General features: G+C 44.9%; 1 protein-coding gene across 2 annotated transcripts in view; it reads right to left on the bottom strand.

Annotated features, from left to right (window-relative positions):
• The window catches only part of BEND4 (BEN domain containing 4), a 32,896-nt gene extending 15,280 nt beyond the window's left edge, over positions 1-17,616 (bottom strand). For both annotated transcript variants that reach the window (XM_065698130.1, XM_065698140.1), the window contains exons 1-2: positions 17,155-17,616; positions 6,036-6,602 (exon numbers count right to left, since the gene is read on the bottom strand). In XM_065698130.1, the coding sequence (XP_065554202.1) occupies positions 6,036-6,602; positions 17,155-17,527 (940 nt within the window). In that variant the 5' untranslated portion in view covers positions 17,528-17,616. The remainder of the gene's footprint in view (positions 1-6,035; positions 6,603-17,154) is intronic.
• Positions 17,617-20,591: the final 2,975 nt, after the last annotated feature.

Here is a 20,591-nt window from a genome sequence, read left to right as displayed (position 1 = left end):
GTGTGAATTTCTTATAATATTAACGGAGATGCCTTCTCTGCCTGAGATTTGGACAAGTGTGCAGTATAACATGGCTTGGATTATTTTAGCTCATATGCTCATTTATTTCAATAGTCAGCTGAAAGCCAATGGAAGCTGCATGGATGTGCTGTGAAGACAAGTTGTTGGGGTGCAGTGAGCTGGAAAAAGAGTGAGAGATAAAGAGATGTGAATTAGTAAAGAGGATCTGTAGGGTACTCAAGACCCTACGAATTTGGATGTTTGTAACTGGATGATAACAAAACTAGCACTCATTTGTAGTGAAAGCAGCCAGCAGAAATCAGAAGAAACCAACGTTACACGCAGAAGGGTGTGTTAAAGATTGGCTAAACTGACCTACGTGCCTGCCAAAAACAGGAAAGGGAGAAAAAATGATAGCAAATATCCTGATACTTTTAAAATCCCTCTGTTGTGTTTTCCAGGTGGAGTGGAAAACCACTGAACTTCTGTTAATCTGCATCTGAAAAGCCATTGTATTTAATTTTCTTTTGCAAAAATGTTTATTCCAGAAAGAGGAAAGAATGTGCCCCTTCCGTACACCCCTGGGATGTACACCTCTGCCTAAACAACAGAAGAGGTAAAACAAGGTAGATCTGAATCTCTCATTTAAGTGACACTTCCACATTCTCCTGTGGCTCTTATTTTAGTCTGTACTCTCTCATTTTCCTTCTGCTTAAAAGAAGGTACCTCCTCTTGTCCTCCCTTTCAGCTGTGAAGTCTTCAGGACAGGGACCTCTCCAGTCAGTAGAAACTGCTGATAACTAACAGGGAAACCAAGGAGCCCCTGGTGAGCAGGAACAGGACTTTGTGTCACTAAAAAGACAAATGCCGACCTGAAAAACACAAACCGAAGGAGTTCAGCCTCACCAGACTGAACCACAGCTCCCAACAAAACTCCCACCAGCTCTTGCTCCTCTGACCAGGCTAGGAAACTTGACCCCCAAAATTCTCATGGGTTTTTACCCAGAAGTGGAGAGAAAACAGATTAATAAAGTCCTGGTCTGCTGCAGTTACATGTTTCAGGGAGTTTTTGTACTCAGGCTGGTTTAGCAAACTAAGCTGGCACCCCTAAGCTGCAAGTAAAGCAATGCTGCAAATTTGAAAGGGTTCTCGTGCCAAACACTGGGTGACCGCGCCTGAGGCTTTCTCTTCCCAAAGTAATTTCAAGCTTTGAAGCTGAACAGCAGAACAAGGCCAGAGATCAGACCACAACATCCAGAACATCAAGGGAAACCAAGCAAGTGGTTAAATGTGAATATCAAGGGAAAAAAAAGAAAAGGACATGAAAAAGTGTTCGTCATAACCCTTGATGGATGCTTTATGTACGCTGTGGCTGTGGTAGGCTCTTTGGAAACGCGATGCTCTAGAAGTATAAAAGAGACAGGATTTGTAGGGAAAAGTAATATCTTTTATTAGATCAGCCGATATAGTCAGGAAAGAGTCAAGCCTTGGGCACACAAAACCTCCTGGAAAACTTGTCTGACTTTTTCAATTACACTGATATTAACTCGACCCGCAAATACCGCTTTGCTTTGGCTACCTCCAGCCACCATGAATGCCTCCTATCAGTGACCACTTCTCTACATTTGAGGGGGTTTTCCACCCCCATCCTTCTGCTGTTTGCTGGAGTATTTCTTGCTGCCAGGCTAGCAAGGTCAGAATAATTACTGTATTTATCACACTCCGTTTCACCTTATTTGTAACTTTTCACTATTTTCAGGTGGTTTGTCCAAAACCATGCAGCAAAACTAGGAGCACCAAGAGGCAAATCCTCACTCATGACTCTGGCCTTTGCTTTAACCACCTGGAAATATTTTCTCCCTTTTTGGCCAGAAAACTGAGAAAATCATGTTCACAATAGCAAAGGACAACTGCTTAATTTCCATATATATTAGACGGTCTAAATCCAGGTATTACATGCAGTTTCACAAATAGGTCTTTAATTTTACTATTGGGAAAGTATCACAGCCCCAGTAATTCTATACAGAGGAAAGAGACACTTCTAGTATAGATGGATTACTTTGCTCTGTTCTTGATAGTCTCAAAACCTTGAAGAGCCACTGATAAGTTTGACAAACTCCTGCCAGGAATTATCTAATCTTTAATTATTTTATGAAAATGTTTCCCTTCAGTTGAACTGAAATCTAAAAAGGTTTGCTGAATTTTTGCCTATTGAAAAAAAAAAAAAAAAAAGGGAAAACTGCACAAATTGCAAGCAATTGCATTGCTCCAAAGCCAAAGCACTGAAATATGAATGTTTCTGCATTTATTCCATAGCTGAAACAATCAAGATTTCACACAAATTTAAATGTTTTTTTCAGACAAATTGACTGGGTAGTTTTTGAGAAAAAAAACCCAACCAACCAAAACATGCAGTATTTCATCCATATAATAGTTTTTCTCCAGTGATCTGCCAAAGAGTGATGCTATGCTATGGGCAAAAAGATCCTAACAACTGGAGGGCTTCTACAGCAACAGGGCAGAGTTCTGAAAACTGAAAAATCTTATTTTCTGTGTCCAAAAGCTAGAGGATCATATGTCTTCTGTAATATTAGTGGAAAAAAAAAAGTCATTGCCTTTACATCTGCTGAGAAAACACTCTTCTTCCCTGTACTCTCTTTGTGAGCCATGCAAATGGTGCTTTGCAGAGCTAGAGGCAAAGATGTACAGTGGCAACTATTTTTAGATTGCAAACTCTCATGGATTTTAAAAGGGCTTTTGCATATGGAAAGTAAAAAAAAAGAAATGCAAAGTATTTCAGGAAGAGGATAAAATGATTCATAGGCGGTTACAGAGCAGAAGAGAGGGGCTGGGGCTTTTATCTTCTGTTGACAGGGCTGCTGGCGAGAACCTCAGTGCCTGCAGGGAGGGCAGGCTGCACGCCTCCTTGCCAGCCTCACTGAGCTGCTCCAGCCCAGCTCCCTCAGGGAGGAGAAGGAAAACCACTATGTCAAACAAATGCGCTCTTTCAGCAGCTTGATGGGGCAGTATGGCAGCCACCAGGCTCATCTAGCTGTCTCCACAGTTGGCTCTTCACTGCACCAATCACTGAAACCCTCTGCAGAGGTTTCAGGACATCAGACATGCAATGTCCTGATGGGCAAAACCAAAATGCTCAGAGAGTGAGCAATGTGCCTACTTGCTAACAAAGTTGGGTGTTTTAAGTCACAGGAAAATTTCTGGGTGGCTTTTTGAGTAGCAGAAACTCAATGAGCAAAATCAGCACTGGAGACAAAAATAATTAGACATCGCCTTTAGTTGATGTTTGACTAACCTTGCTCAGAGTGGCTGTGGGACTGCCTGTCGACCTCAGACCTCTGTCCTACCATGTGGTAAAATCTGAGAGTCCCTTCTGTGGTTCTTTACGCTTCCCCAAACACACGGGTCACTTTAGACCTACCTGTATACGTCACCCAGACAGCAGCAGATGCATCTGATGATGATTTTATGTTGACTGATGAAGTCATATGTCCTTGCACATTTATTTTATGTTGTCTGCTTCCTTTGATGCACTGTTAACAGAGTGTTTCACTACTCCTGGGGGGTTCATCTCTCTTTTAAGGGGAGATGAAGGGTAACTGTGATGACCCTGGTAAATACTGGCTGCTTAACTCAGCATAAATCCTAGCAAAATACAGGTAATCGCAAGGGGATTCAGTTGACTTAGAACTAAAGAATATGAATAAAATTAATGCCAGTCAAAACGATCCTATGGAATGTAGATCTTGTCAGACTAACTTGATTGTCATTCTTTGATGAGATTATAGGTTCGCTTGAAAAAGTTGGGCTGAACAGATTTAATATATTTAGACTCATGAAGGGCATTTAACTTGCTACCATGAGTTATCTGATTGCAAAAGCAGCAACATGTAACATCAGCAGACTATAGCATACATGGTTCTGCATTTCTAACCAAGATCACGATATTGATTTAAAACCTATAAAAAGAATCTGGATGATACAGAAATTAGTGCACCAGCAAACACTGGGCAAACAGGGCAGCCAAAGCAATCTGGATCAATTCATACATGAACACAGCCAAATACAAAGTACGTATGAGTAGGAAGAAACATGCACAGAAGGAGAAGCTCAGCTGCAAAACAAATGGCCAAATGACCAGGGCAAGCATGGGGGAGAACAAAGAAACTATTCACCTTTGCTCAGGCAGACAGGCATATATTACATGTATTTCCAGGGCACAGTTTTTAAAGAAATGAGCACCAAGGGAGAAAAGAACTGCAAGGAAGGACTGAATTCACTTGAGGAGTTTTAAACAGCTGTTTGCTTAGTTCATCTAAGATGGAAATTAAGTCAGCTTTCAATCTGTAAATACCTTCAACCAGGAAAAGTACCAACAGCACTTGAGTTGAACATAGCATGAAAGTCAATGGCTAGAAGCTGATTTCACATGGTCAGGCAGAAAATAAGGCACACATTTTCACCAGTGAAATTAACCACTGGAGTCAATAACTGCCAGGGTACAGAGCTGGAGACTCTGCTCATCAGAGTCTCCAGCCCAGGACTGAAGGCCTTCTGAGATACTACTTAAATCAATTTTAAGTTATGCTTTAGCCAAAGCCCAAAAGATTTCTGGGTTCAATACAGGTGATTAAATGAAAGCTGTAGGTCTGATTACAGACTCTAATGATAATTTTTGGTCTTACACACCTGAAGCTAGGACTCAACAGGAGTTAAATCCACATGATTTCCTTTGTCACAGTGTTTCCACATGACGTAAGAACCACTACTGAATCCAGTGAGAGAGCACAAGTTATGGTGACTCCAGATTTTGGGAAGGGTGGAGAAAGTATTCTAGATCTTGGCTTTTCTCAGAACAATGTTGCTTGTGGGATTTGCTGGTACCCTTAGGGACCAAGACCCAAAACAAAACCACAGTGTAATACAAGTAATGCATAATATATCATTTACAGCTGGGGAGAAGAATTATGAAGACTGCTGTCTTCTTTCTGCTCAGATTTTGCAACTACACCTACATATTGGGGAAGTAGTTACTGTCTTCTTCCTTTCTGCATAGATAGCAGCTTTCAGGTATTTTCTCTCTTGTAGCCCATGCTATATTATCTGTCCTTTTCTGCAACTTAGGGATTAGTGCCATTAACTTTGCATGGATCTACCCTAAGCGACTCAAACTTCAGCTATCAACAGTGCAGCTTCCTAGTGGCTACACATGTCAGAAGTGTATTGTATACTTATCTTCTGTACTAAATTTAAATGTCCTTTTAGTATTGAGGTGTATTTTTGTCTGTACTTAAAAGTTTAGAGGTTATGGGACCAAGATACTTTATTTATCTCCAATATCACTCTTTAAGTATCTCAGCCCACCTTAACAGTGACAAGTTTAAAGGAGCAAGAGAAGTTTGACGGGGTTTCTATCAGACAGGGGTTTTCTGCCTGCTTTCTCTCTCCCAGCAACTGCTAGGTATTGCTGAACTGGAGAAGCTGCTGCAGAAACTTTTTTAAGGTTTATTCAAAGATTAATGGGAGGAGATGAACTTACGCTTCCCACTGAGCTAACAGCAATTTAAAAGATACTGTTCAAGGTAAAAGACAAATCTACTTAAGTATGGATGTAACTGAACAGTTTCTTTAAGCAAACAAGTAAGAAGCCCCAAAAGGGAATCAGGATTATAAAATGGATTGTCACTGAAAGAACAAGATAGATAATTAGGTACAAACACATATGTTTGAAATTACTATGACCTGATGTCTGGGATCTGAGACTACAAGTACATCCCATCCACAAAACAGCCCACTAGTCTAGGACTAAAGATTCATATGGATGAGTACCAGCAGATCATTTTCCAGTGGACACAGCTGTAGGAATTTTGGCTGGAGACAAATTCCTGTGTTGGATCACTATGACTGCATCCTTAAAAAATAACCAGAACTTAAAAAGACCAAACCTATAAAACCCCCTATAACCCGAAGTAATTTTATCACTGGTTGACAATATTATATGACAGAGGATTATTTACCTGGAATGCTCTCCAATTTTCTACGAAGTTCCTCATTTTCTTGTTGCAATGAAATTACCTCTTGCTCTAGCTCTTGACACCGAGGGCAGTAACCTTCTTCCTCTTCCTCCTCTTCCTCCTCTGGAAGTGTAGAAGATGATGGGTGACCATGAGATTCAGATGTTGCTGGAGATGTCCATCCACCTAAAGTGTGTACTGGAGAGGTTGAAAGTGGATCCACATCTGCCAAATGGCTAAAATCATTTACTGATGAGGTGTTCTGAGAAGGGAAGCTCCCAGAAAGCAAGTAGTTCTGAAGGGAATCAGTAAAAACTCTCAGAAAGGCTGAGGTTTGTTGTTTCTTTTGCATATACTGCATCTCTATGTCTAAAATGTCTGACGTCTGACTATGGACCATTTTCCCAAGCTGACATTGCTCTTGTCTTTCACTATAATTTGGGTTTTCCTGCTTTATACAAGAAATCATGGACTGAGAGTGATTGTTGTCCAGTAGTTTTCCACCACAATTTAAGAGACTTAAAACCCGGCTGCATTGTTGGGCAAAGGCATCCAGAATCATTCGACTCTCTGCAACAAAAGAAAAGATGAATCACAGAAACCTAACGCAAAAGGTTATGCCAGGCAGCAGCAGCTAGATGAATGTACACAACTGTTTACAGTAGCATGCATTTTATTTCTGAACACATTAAAATTATGGCTTCTGCTTTAATACTTCTGCAACACTGTGATTTAAAACAATCCCGACTTTGCTTCTATTTTGAGAGTGCCCTTGTGCCCTTGCTGTTAATCAGAAATGCATTGTGATGATAGTCACTGCTTACTGCCATCTTCTTTCAGAGGGATTAAGACAGGAAAATGGGAAAGAAAACAGAATTTCCATGCTATTTCCTACAAAGTTCATGCAAGTACCTGAAGCCTATCTCAAGCTCCTGGCAGGCACTTCCCTGCACATGTTTGCAGGACTTTGTACTACACCTTCCTCCTATCCCCCGCTCCTCTCCAACAAGGCTTTCAAGCTTTGTTTTTATTCCGTCTCATCTTTGCTGCACTTGATTGACACTGGGACACTTCACATGATTTGCCTCCAATTCTATAGAGTTTCCTTCTGTTTCTTTTCATTTAGTTTCCAGATATGTCCAAGAACAGCTCAAGAGCAATAAACACACCCTTCTTCCACTGAGGAAAGACATCAAATGTAGAATATGAAGCTCCTCTGGACAGGAGAGGAATTTTTTCTGCCCTGCTGACCTCCTGCAAGCTTGTGGGCAGGCCATGATCACATACTTGAAAGCAATGCAGAGTTCTTCAAGCTGCTCCGGACACAATCAGGAAACTCTATACAGGGCTGTGCAGCAGTTTCCAAAGGCAGGAGGACAGCTGTGCAAGCAGGATAAGAATGCATGCTGCACCTTGTCAGCCCTGCCACTAATGACAAAAGGTGTCATGTCTCAGGGAGCAATAGCAGCTACAACCTAAACCTGCACAGTTCACTTCTGCACTACGTATACAGCTCAAGCTGCTGTAACAGTTGACACAGATGGTAAATTACCAAGACATTTATGATACGACCTGTTAGGTTCCCCAATAAAAATACTACTTTAAAAAATTTTTTTAGCTTATTCACAGCTGAGCTCCTTTAGGTGTCTGCAAAGATGCAACTAACATTTTGCATGAGATTTAAAAGAAAATCAAAAGCCTGGTAGGTTTAAGCACTGCCAATTTTGGAGAGCTCTTCTCAGGCAGGCTTGACTTTTAGAAAGTGACAAATGCATTTATTTTTCAAAAGGCAACCTGAGACAGATGCATGCGACTAAGCACCCCAGACCTTGATTTATCATAACTTCATCACCAGAAGTGAAAACATAGCCTCATCACACTGATAATACGTAAAGAACAGAAAAGTTCAGAAACCGGGCCTTTCAGAGGTGGCACTTCTCATGGCACTTCTCCATGATCCAGAAGATACACCTTCTGGTGGAAAATCTACTTCACGCTGAGGTTAGTACATCTGGCCTGAAGAATATTTAAAACAACACTACTTTTCATTTTTACCATCCTCCAGATCTCTGCAGAGGGGAAGGCTGAAGCAACATACAAATGCTTTCAGTCTTGAACACAGCCCAAGAAAACCTTCCCAGTACAAAACCCGAGGATGTGATCTCCCAAGGACTTAACCGTAAGAATAATGACGGTGAGATGGACAGAGTAAGCACAGGAATAGTGCTGGGCTACATGTCTGCCCAAGGCCAAGCAAAGAGAGCCCACCTGCATGTGGAAGATTGGGGTGACCCTAAAACCACTTAAAGCATCCTCACTATCTGCCTCCTGTGGTGACAAGTCCTACCACACTTCTGTAGATAGGCTCAGATGAACCAGGGCAGATTTCTCCAACACATCTTTGATCCAAAACATTAACCGACGCCCTATTTCAACACTACAACTCAAAAGGGCAGAAATGCGCAGGTACTACTTCCCCCTTTGCAAGGGGGTGCTGGTGAGGTGTCAGTTGCTCTGTATCCTCCGTACCTGCTGTCCCTCCTTCACTTTTACTGCATTAACCTAAGTCTAGCTTAGGTAGAGGTCTTTAACCCTTACGATACAAGGACAAAACAAAACAGCACAATGGACATAATATAAATTAAAAGAATGGTTAACATAGCAGCTTTCTAGCTGGAACCTACTGCTAAACCAAATGAAAACCAAGGAACTCGAGCATCACTAACAACCTCAAGTTGGGCTTTTTCTATGCCTTATTTCTTTACCCCCACATTTTCCCTTTAAAATTGTTGTATGTTGATATTGATTGGAACTTTGCAATCCTACTACAGAGCAGGTTTTTCATTCATTTTAATCCTATAATCTGATTCCAGACCTGAAGTCCTATTTATTGTTTGTATTTTAATCATTATAGTCCCTGTTGACAAACCAGTTACTCATTCCTTACATACCCTTGTTGCAAGAGGACAAAATATGAATGAAACAACCGAAAAGGGATTAGACTGGTGTAAGAGATGTTATTCTAATATTACAGTTTCTCCTAAAATTCTGCAAAATGACACTGCAAATACCAGTTTTGAAGAACACTATAATACACACTAACATCAGCAAAGATAAAATTATTAGTTTTGTTGTAAAACTGAATGCATTAGGCAGCGAGTGAATGCATATTCACTGAGATAATGGCTTAAAATGTAACTGAAATTTTATATAGAAATGACAGTATTGATTTAATCCTCAGTTCAGTATCAGATCTACTACAAAGACACAACAACAGCAATTACTGCTTTTCTCTTCACTTTAACCCATATTCAAAGACATAAAAATGAAAGTCATGACAAGGCAGGGCTATTCTGAAATGCCACCATAAAGATTCACAAATGCTTTTTTTGTAGGTACCACTGGGCAGCAATAGTGAGGGATGCTCTCAGCACACATTTTGCAAACATATGGCTCTGTGCTGCAGCAGGAACCACTTTGAAGTGATTTTGTCAGCAGTAACAGTACCTGTACCCACAGTCCAAACAACCCCAAATGAGAATAACAACTATGGTTATTTCTTCTGATGGATCAAAAATAGAAACAAATGCTGCCCATTTAGCGTATATCGTAGAAATTGGGACTGCTGCTTTTACAGACTGTCTGTAATTAGAAATGCAAGCACTGTACAATGCCTAATCACTAAGAAATGACAAAAAGTTGGCTTTATGTGATTACTACTGAATAATCACTGATGTATGATTCTTAATTGATTTAATGTAATGTATGTATATTGTAGGAAAGGACGATTCCATTGAAATGACTGTATGTTGTGGTTTAAGCCCAGCTGGTAACTCAGAACCACGCAGCCACTCGCTCATGCCCCTCCTCCCTCTCTTCCTCTCCCAGAGGGATGGGGAGGAGAATCAAAAGAATGTAATTCCCACAGTGTGCGGTAAGAACAGTCCGGTAACTAAGGTATAACACAAATCACTACTGATACCACCAATAATAATAATGATAAGGGAAATAACAAGGGAATAGAAAACTAAAAGAAGAAAAGGAAATGAAAACAATAAACACAAGCGACGCACAATACAATTGCTCACCACCTGCCGACCGATACCCAGCCTGATCTGAGCAGCGATATCCAGACCTACCTGAGTAACTCCCCCCAGTTTCTATACTGGGCATGACGTGCTGTGGTATGGAATACCCCTTTGGCTAGTTTGGGTCGGGTGTCCTATCTCTGCTTCTTCCTGGCTTCCCATGTGCCTCCTCACTGGCAGAGTATGAGACTGAAAGGTCTTTGACTGGAGTAAACATTACTTAGTAACAACTAAAGACCTGTTAGCAGCGTTGTTCTCAGGCTGAAATTGAAAATGCAGCACTGCACCAGCTACTAAGAAGGAGAAAAATAGCTGCTATAGCTGAACTCAGGACACTGCACCAGACTTGAACAGTGTAAACAGTATATTAAAGTCTTATTGTGATATCCTTTTTCCTTATTACAATGCTCACCATGCATGTAATTCTAATGTCTAAGACTCTACAGCCTTTAGTCTTACAGAACTTCTACCAACTTTCACCAGACTTTTGCCTGAAAGTGGACTTTCCTGATGAGGCCTATCACTCGCTAACAGAGCAGGATTAAATTGCTAAAAATGCAAGTATTTCTACCTAGATTATTTAAGAATGCAAGCAACCTAAAGGTATTATCATACAGCAAATCAGTCACCAACTCCCAGATATAGCATTTGTCTTTACATCATTTTCTCATTGATGATGAACTGTGGGGCTTCTTAGCTATCCAACTGCCAGACTAAACCCAGGGTTTTACTAAGAGCAAACTTCTGAAACTCAACCTGACGACCTACACTGATGCATCAGAAAAGATGTCTGGGAAGACTGGCAAGCGTAACATCAGCTCTTCCTACATCTGAGGATCTTTTCAATACTTAGACCAGACAGCTTTATTAACAGCACACTGTGTTGGGTTTTAATGCCTCTGGATTCAGGTCATGGCTTTTCCATAGTTCCCACTGAAATCTTGGGCAGCTGGTTTAAGTCATCTTTATAACTATAGAGTGGGTCTCAATAGCATACATTCTCCTCCGCAAGGAATATATTCATTAGTATGCAACTTTCAGCAAGATTCCAAAGTCCAGGACCGCAGCAATTTCAATCATTTCACCCTCCACTTTGCAGTATTTCAGTCCTCTTACCTGATGACTAGTATTTCTTGATTTGCTAAATTATTACTATATTATTATTAATTTACACCCTGGGCACCAGCTCCGTACCCCTCAAATGGCTTTGTCCATGCACAGACTTTGTCATTACTTTTTTAGATATGAACACTGCAGTAAATATCTATGCTTGGGTCACAAAATTGAGAGCATTTAGAATCATAGAATAGTTAGGGTTGGAAAGGACCTCAAGATCATCTAGCTCCAACCCCCCCTCCATGGGCAGGGACACCTCACACTAAACCATGTCACCCAAGGCTCTGTTCAACCCTGACTTGAACACCACCAGGGACGGAGCATTCACAACTTCCCTGGGCAACCGATTCCAGTGCCTCACCACCCTTACAGTAAAGAACTTCCTCCTTATATCCAATCTAAACTGCCCCTGTGTAAGTTTGAATTTGTTACCCCTTGTCCTGTCACTACATTCCTTGATGAAGAGTCCCTCCCCAGCATCCCTATAGGCCCCCTTCAGGTACTGGAAGGCTGCTATGAGGTCCCCACGCAGCCTTCTCTTCTCCAGGCTGAACAGCCCCAACTTTCTCAGCCTGTCTTCATACGGGAGGTGCTCCAGTCCCCTGATCATCCTCGTGGCCCTCCTCTGGACTTGTTCCAGCAGTTCCATGTCCTTTTTATGTTGAGGACACCAGAACTGCACACAATACTCCAGGTGAGGTCTCACAAGAGCAGAGTAGAGGGGTAGGATCACCTCCTTCGACCTGCTGGTCACGCTCCTTTTGATGCAGCCCAGGATACGGTTGGCTTTCTGGGCTGTGAGCGCACACTGAAGCCGGCTCATGTTCATTTTCTCATCGACCAGCACCCCCAAGTCCTTCTCCTCAGGGCTGCTCTGAATCTCTTCTCTGCCCAATCTGTAGCTGTGCCTGGGATTGATGCGACCCAGGTGTAGGACCTTGCACTTGGCATGGTTAAACTTCATGAGGTTGGCATCAGCCCACCTCACAAGCGTGTCAAGGTCCCTCTGGATGGCATCTCTTCCCTCCAGCGTACCAACCGAACCACACAGCTTGGTGTCACTGGCAAACTTGCTAAGGCGTGTGCTCAATCCCACTGTTCATGTCAGCAATGTTGAACAAGACTGGTCCCAACAGAGATCCCTGAGGGACACCACTCGTTACTGGTCTCCAGCTGGACATTGAGCCATTGACCACAACTCTGTGTGCGGCCATCCAGCCAGTTCTTTATCCACTGAGTGGTCCATCCATCAAATTGATGTCTCTCCAATTTAGAGAGAAGGATGTCGTGTGGGACAGTGTCAAACGTTTTGCACAAGTCCAGGTAGATGACGTCAACCGCTCTACCCTTGTCCATCAGTTCTGTAGCCCCATCATAGAGGGCCACCAAATTGGTCAGGCAGGATTTCCCCTTAGTGAAGCCATGCTGGCTGTCACCAAGCACCTTGTGATTTTTCATGTGCCTTAGCATGCCTTCCAGGAGAATGTGCTCCAAGATATTGCCAGGCACAGAGGTGAGACTGACTGGTCTGTAATTCCCCGGGTCTTCCATTTTCCCCTTCTTGAAAATGGGGGTTATATTTCCCTTTTCCAGTCGTCGGGAACTTCACCTGACTGCCATGATTTTTCAGATATGATGGACAGTGACTTAGCCACTTCATTCGCCAGCTCCTTCAGGACCCGTGGATGGATTTCATCAGGTCCCACAGACTTGTGCACATTTAGGTTGTTAAGGTGGTCTCAAACCAGACCCTTTCCTACAGTGGGCCTAAGGTCTTCACTCTCACAGTCATTTGACACCTCCTATGACTAAACGATGCTTTCTTGGGCATTTTGCGTGAAGATCACAAAGACAGTCCGGTGGATGAAGACAACTGTTTAGCCATTTCAGTACTGATCTGATAGATCTACTTTCAGATGAGGATTCCCAACTTCTTTGTTAAAGCCAAATTAATGATCTTCACCTTCTCTGTTCACTTAAAAAACTTTTTGGTGTCCAGGCATAACAGAGCTTTATTAATTGGTTGTGTTAAAGATGCCAGGTTGTTGGCACTGGAACAACACCCCTAAGACAGCTCTGCTCTTCTTTCTACCCATTCAGTGAAAGACCTCTTTAAATTTTAAGGCACACTGTAAAGTCTACGTTATGCTTTCCTAAGAAAGAGGAATTTCTTTGCCTAACTATAATAATGTAATATACATGCTACCAAAGATACACATTGTTTTTCATACCAGGAAAATAATCTGAATAAACTAATAAAGAAAAAAAACATTTTACTGAAGAAAATGGGTATCTACTGGTGCTTTGAATGTACCAGTTTGTGTGGCTTACGCTGCTGCAGCAGCAGTGGTCATATTCACTAGAAGAGAGAGAAGGCTCCTGTTGCAGTACAGCTCCACATTTCTAAGATGGCATTTCTCATGCAGAATCTTTCCCTAAAAGGTCTGATCTTGAGCTAGATTTTTCCTCACCACAGCACAGAATCAAGAACACCTGCTTTTCCTCCTTCCCCTAACCCCTCTTCCTGCAATTCTTCCGGATGCTAGAGGCCAGGGTGGTCCCTTAGAGAAGGACTGAAGAAGAAACCATTTATCCCTGGCAAGACCTCTAACCACTAAGAAAACCTTTAAAAATACGGAAGCATCCTTACTTGTGGCTGTGCTGGAAGTGTGCACTCTCAAAAGCAAACATGATGTTCTGAATCTGAAGGGGCTTGAAGATTAAGAATCAACTGCATTAAAAGTTGCTAGCTGTTGTGGCTTAAGCCCAGCTGGTAACTCAGCACCACAGAACTGCTCACTCACTCCCTGCCTTCTTCCCCTCTGCTCCCAGTGGGATGTGGAGGAGAGTCAGCGATCTGGGCCTTCTGCGTAGCTCCCTTCAGTTTATATACTGGGCATGATGTGCTGCGGTATGGAATACCCCTTTGGCTAGTTTGGGTCAGGTCTCCTGTCTCTGCTACCTCCCAGCTTCCCATGCCCCTCCTCACTGGCAGAGCATGAGAGACTGAAAAGTCCTTGATCGGGGTAAGCATTACTGAGCAAAAATTAAAACATCGGTGTGCTATCAGCACTGTTCTCAGACTAAAGCCAAAACACAGCACTGCACCAGCTACTACGAAAGGGAAACATAACTGTTACAGCTGAACCCAGGATGTTTTACTAGCCAGCAGCCAGCTTGCTCACTGTTGCCTGCACAAGAGAAGAGCTAGCAACAAAAAGAGGGAATCTGTAAGAACAACTTACAGAACAGGTGTCTCTACAAAACTGTTACATACAGCCCTCCACCCCTTCATTCAAGTAAGCACCCGCCAAGCACTATGGGTAAGCCAAGTGGGAAAACTGCAAGCCATAGATGGTGACTGCTTGCCCTCTGGAGAGTAACTCAGTGGACCTGCAGCTGGATAACTGTTAAGGGAAGGATCCTTCCTTCCCTACAGCACCCACTTATCAGGACATGACCCTCTGGCTAAAAGGTGTTCTGGAAACGGCCCAGCCCACTCCTTGCAGCTGTGGGGAACCCAGAAGCCAGGTGGGCAGAGACCTTGTGGATGCTGGGCAAAGCACAGAGCAACCCTGCATGGAGAACACACAAATGCTCCCACTCCCCAGTGCAAAACTGAAGCCCTGCTTCCTGCGGCCAGAGCTATTAAATTGGCTCACACATTTGTCAAGAGGATGTCAAGGCTCTGGACGACTGGATGGAAGTACTTTACGTACACCCAGCCCCAAAGTCACAACTAGCTCACCCCCAAGAGCTTCCAGCTCAGCTTATCACTAACAGAGCTCCTCCAACACAAGGCACTTGGTGTTTCCCCATCACCAAGCAGGAAGGATAGGTTCATAGCTCAGCAAAGCATCTGCAACCCAGGGATTACAATTCCCAGGAGGTATAAACCTCACCTCTTGCTGTATCAGCCCCATGTGACAACTTGTAGAAAATCCCACTTCTGCACACTGCAGCAAGTTTTTGGTTTGCTTTCTCCTAATCTGTTGTTCTCGGTACTCCAGTTTTATCTGAGAGAAGGATTATGCTGGTACCCACACAGGAACCTAAAGTAAAGCCCGGATGTGCAGGTGATGGGAGAGGGACTTCACAGCTTCGGTGCATAACCAGCAGTTTCTTGACTATCTTTTAGTTTTGTTTTGAGCACAGGACTGAATCAATGACAAACTTTGAAGCCTGCTCTAGCACCTGGCTGGTACAATCTACAGAGGCAGAAGAAAGCCTAAACTTTTGCTCTTCAAAGCCCAGAGGGCTTCGCTCTGAATATAGTCTCATATATCATCTACCAGACAGCTGAATGTTTTCCATGGTGTAATCTGCTTCTGTAAAGAAATGTAGGTGTCACATTTATCGGCAGCGTTTTGATTGTGGGCCACAAAAACCACTAAACTACCACCATTTTGGCAAATTAGAAGTATTTTCAAGAAAAAAAGAAAAGACTATGTTCTGCCACAGATCACGGGACTATGCGTCATAGCTATGAATTTTCAGGCTGATCTGTTCGAGTATTAAAGTTTTTGGTGAAGTACTTGAATTATTTGTAACAAGACATGATAAATTCATCCAGTACATGGCTGCTTCTGAGTGAAAACAGGCATTAAAACATAGCCATATATCCTATTAACTAGCATCTCCCCATTTAGTAAGGAAATGTCATCACATTTATTACAAAGGCAAACAGCAACATACCAAAACAGGATCCAATTTTTCTAAATAAATAAATCATTGATGTGTCAAAAATTAACAGATGAGTTAATATACCCGATGTTATCAAAACCAGATGGTGCTTCATAATATTCATCCTGTTCAGTCAAACCGTGAATATATTCTGGACCATCAGTATATAAAATAGGATGCTGCTATTTGTGATGGCAAACAAAAGCAATCATGCCTGCCAAGCACATACTATAACAGGCAGCATTTCAGCTCTGCTAGACAGAAAGTAATTAGAATGCTTTTAATGTCCAAAAGAATGATGCTGATAGGCTGCCACAGATGTGTAGATTTATGAATATTTATATGGTGGTTTATAGCTGACACTTTTATCAGTTGAAGAAGATAAAATATCTGCCTGACTCAAAAGCTTGACAGTCAGGTTAATAAAATCTCATTAAAGAGAATGACCTATGCAATTATATAGGATTTATTGTAATTCATTTTTGATTGTACTCTGCTTAAAGATGCAATTTCCCATTTCCTGATGCCAAATTTAGGTTGCACATCAAAATCTACGTGGTTTTTAACTCCAAGCCATCACCAGGAGAAAGATATGCGTTCAGCATCTCGGTATCTTACACCTTTAAAGCAAAAAAATAATCAAATAACCCCAACCCCTGCTCCTCGCTGCATCTTACGAAAACGGCGCAGGCAAGCAGCCTATTTTCTTCCTGTTAAAATCACCACCTCTTTAACATCAGCCTTCTCCACCGCCAGCCGCCCCCCCGGCAGCCAGCCGCCCCCCCCCATTCCCCCGGCCGTCACCGCGGTGGAGCGGAGCGCCCGGCCCGGACTCCCCCCGCCGTGGCCGCCGCCGCTCCCGCAGGTGAGAACCTGCCGCCGGCCGCTTGCCCCGCCAAGTCGCGAGCGGCCGCCGGCTCAACCCCGACGGTGTCGGGGGCCCTCCCCGTCTCGGGAGCGATGCTGGCCCCGGCAGCGGCCCCGCCCGCCCCCGTGAACTTTAGCGCTGCCCCACCGACGGGCGGACACAGCCGCTCGCCCCGTGCCCCTCACACCCAGCCCCGGGGCGCCGGCGCCGCCAGCCCCCATGGGGAGGACCCCACGACCGCCGCCAGCCCCTAGCAGAGGGGTGCGGGTGTGTGCGTGTGGCGGGGAGCCCGCAGCCCGCATCCCGCTCCCGCCTGCTGCAAAGTGCCCCGCGAAGTTGCGCGGCAGAAGAGAGGAGTTGCGGATACCTGCGCTCAGCTCCGCGCCGCCGCCCCCCGCCGCTGCCGGGCAGGGGCCGTAGCGGCCCGAAGAGCTCGGGGCCGGCGGCGGCGGCGGCGGCGGGCGGGGGTGTCCCTGGACAGCGCCGAGGGCAGCAGCGGGGCGGGCGGGCCCGTTAGGGAAGGGGCCGTGCGGCGCGTAGGGCAGCGACTCGGCGGCGTGAGGGAAGGGCTGCCCCGCTCCGCGCCCGCGGGGCACCTCCACCATGGTGGGTCTCTCGTAGCGCTTGGCCAGCGCCGCCCGCTTCCCAGGGAAGGTCTTCAGGACGCTGTAGGGGCCCCGCTGCTTGTAGATTTTGGGGGTGCTGGGCCCCTCCTCCGCCGGCTGCATCTCCTCCTCCATCCTCAGCCGTCTCCCCTAGCCCGGCGCGACACGGCCCCGCTCCGGGGCTGCGCCTGCCGCCGCCGCGGCTCGTCTCTGTGGCACGGCGGAGCCCCGGCGCGGCGGGGCGCCGGCCTGATTGACAGGCGGCCGCGCCAATGCCTGGAGGGAGACGGGCGGCGACCGGCAAGTGTTTAGGGTAATCTCTGCTAATGGCAGCGGGGCGGGGAGGCGGGCCCTGGCGGGGCCGCTGCCGCCTCCGGCTCCCCCCGCGGGGCAGGTGAGCCGGCGGGCAGCGCCGGGGGGCGGGCGGCCGGGGAGCCCTCGCGTGCCCGTGGCGCTCCGCGGGGCCGCGCCCGGCGGTGCCGCAGGGTACCGGCCCGGCCCGCGGAGCCGCGCAGAAACTTTGTGGCCCCTCTGCGGGTGCCCAGCCGTTGTCTGTCCCCTGCCGTCCCCGTCCCCAGCCAGCCCCGGGGCCGCCCCCCCGGTTATTAGGGGTGAAATAAATAATGCCATTTGGGAGTCCAGGACCCGTCAGAGTTGATTAGGACACAGAGGACATTTTCTTTCTCATTATGCAAAAGCGTTTCATGGCGAAATAAAAGAGGTTTCGCTGTAACTCATGCATGTCAGATTTCCAGGAATCCGGGAGATTAATCACATTTAACATTATTTGCAACGCCTCCTGCCCACACACCCCGCCCGCTTTTTGCAAACTGCTTAAATGAGGCGGACACGTGGGGCAAAAGGCTCGTCCCTCTCTCCTCGTCCCGTCCCTCCCCCCCCGCTCCCCCCTGCTTCCTGCCTAGACCCTTGCAGGGACAGTTGAGAAATAATGAAACGCTGGTGAAAGACAGGAGCAGAATGAGATGCCATCGAGAGACGTTTCTGAGAAATGGTGGAGATCTGGGTGAGATGGGAGACAGCTGAAACTGAATGATACGCTGAAGAAAAATAAATGATAACAAACCGCTCGCTCCCTCTCCCCATTCTTTTCTGCGAGGCAATTTTATATTTTGCATTAACATTTCCCTTTTCCTGTCCCACTTTTCTCCTGCTTCTGCTGCTATAATTTATCAGGATTACAATAAACCCTCTGGCTTGTGGAAGTAAAATTACAGAACACCTTAGTTATATTTAAGCAGTGGTGGTGGGAAATCATTCCTCTGCCATCATGTGGAGTTTCAGCCACTTATTGTGGTCATCACTGTCTCATTTCAGCTTTATGTATTTAGTCGGAAATGAAAAGCCACACTTCTCTCTACTGACGTAATTAACTCCTGTCGTCTTCAGCCCCTCTCCTCCAGAAAAGCCCAGCTAACTTCTGCAACTGGGCATTTGTTTCATGCAGGACATACAAGGAGCTGTGCTGTTTCTGATTTTGATTTTTTTGGCAAGTAGAATAAATCGAATACTTGTAGCAGCCAGAAGCCTCCAAGTAAAGGCTAGTGTAATAGAAATCATTATTTTATTTAAGCAAAATCAATCGTAAGTCTTTGTGTTTTCTGACTCTTTGATCGCCTGTGCTTTAAAAAAATACTGTACTGTAATGCAAAAGAGAGTCTGGAAATAAGTATGAGAGAAACTCTGCTCCCACTCAGAAACAAAATGTGTCCTCCACCTTGTCTCATCTCACTGGCCTCTACCACAGCTGTGACCAGCAGCTACTGGAGGTCAGTACAGTATTAAAATTGTATGAAGTTAATATTAGGCTTCTAGTAGTTAGATTCAAATAAATGGCCAAAAATTACCCGCTCAGGTGTCAACTACATTCCTAGGAGCTCACTACTCTCTGACTACCCTTCTGCTCCTGGTGGAGGAAACAACCCTTGGACAAAAGTAGAAAACTGCAGTTGACAGGTCATGTCCTCCAAGCTGCCTCCTTTATCTGGGCTCTCTGCCACTCATCAGGTAGATGTTGGATCTCTATGGACATGAGGAGAGAAGTGGGTTTGAGGTTAACAGGGTCCAAAGCCACTGAGATGTGGCAGGGACCTCAGCCATGAGGCAAATGAAATTCATACTTCATGCGCTTAATTTATGTCTGCTGAGGTTTTTGACAGTGTTCACCACTGGACCACCAAAATGACCCTTCCGTTGTTTTTAGGAAGGCTTGATTTTAACTCTGCTCTGCTCTTAGTGGTTCTTCTGGGTATGTAGATCTAACAAATGTGCTGATCGTCCCCCCTTCCGTTTCCTTCTATGACTTTTCCCTTGAGTTTCAGATGAGGAACTCTGCCATGGCCAAAGGCTGTGTTGTGCCTAACCTGAGAGGGTCCTGCTGCTCAGTCCTGTGGAGCAAAAGTGGTCCCGCACCTTCCTTTGGCTTTGTGGGATGCCCCTTTTTAGGGGAACACCGATTTACTCTTAAGCTCTGTACAGGCATGCAGTCGCTCTTGCAGAAGGACTAACATGGCTTTGCAGTTGGGGAGCATGTCCCTAGACTGGCAAAGAGACAGGCTGGGTGAAGTAATATCCTTGGAGTATGGGGAGATGATGCTGTACCTCCTACGAGCACTTGTGGGCTGTTCGCTTCCATGGCCGTCCCCTTTAGCACATCCTATTGCATCTGAGTGGCCTTGTGAGTAACAGCATGTAGTCATGAAATTATTATTAAACAAACATCTCTGTCTCTCCCAGATAGGAATTACAGTCCTATTTTGGTTGCACACTGGATTAAAACAGTTAATACATAGCACATAGCTCTTGCCTTGATCAAGTGGGAAAAAATAAAAAGCCTTAGCTGATACCAGCAGCTCATTTCAAGAAAGCCAAACACCTTCATTTTCCACAGACCGTGCCACCACTTGGGATGTGACCCTGAAGCGAAGGCTGTGTCTTTCCCTACCTGTTTAGTGATGCAAGTTTCCACAGTTTTACTAATGCTAAGGGCTGGAGATCTGTAACAGGATTATTTCAGAGCACTCAGAGTGGAAAAAGGAAGGGAAGCAACTGACCCTTGGAAAAAAACCTAATCAAAACAAAGATAAAGGGCACAATGAAAAATAAGAAACCCAACATTGCTGCACTGTATACTCCTCTGCTCCTAGAAATCATTGTGAAGAGAATATTTGTCAGTATATAG

Source organism: Lathamus discolor, chromosome 1 (genome assembly GCF_037157495.1).
Source record: "Lathamus discolor isolate bLatDis1 chromosome 1, bLatDis1.hap1, whole genome shotgun sequence".
NCBI lineage: Eukaryota > Metazoa > Chordata > Aves > Psittaciformes > Psittacidae > Lathamus > Lathamus discolor.
This window is presented reverse-complemented; position numbering and strand designations above follow the sequence as displayed.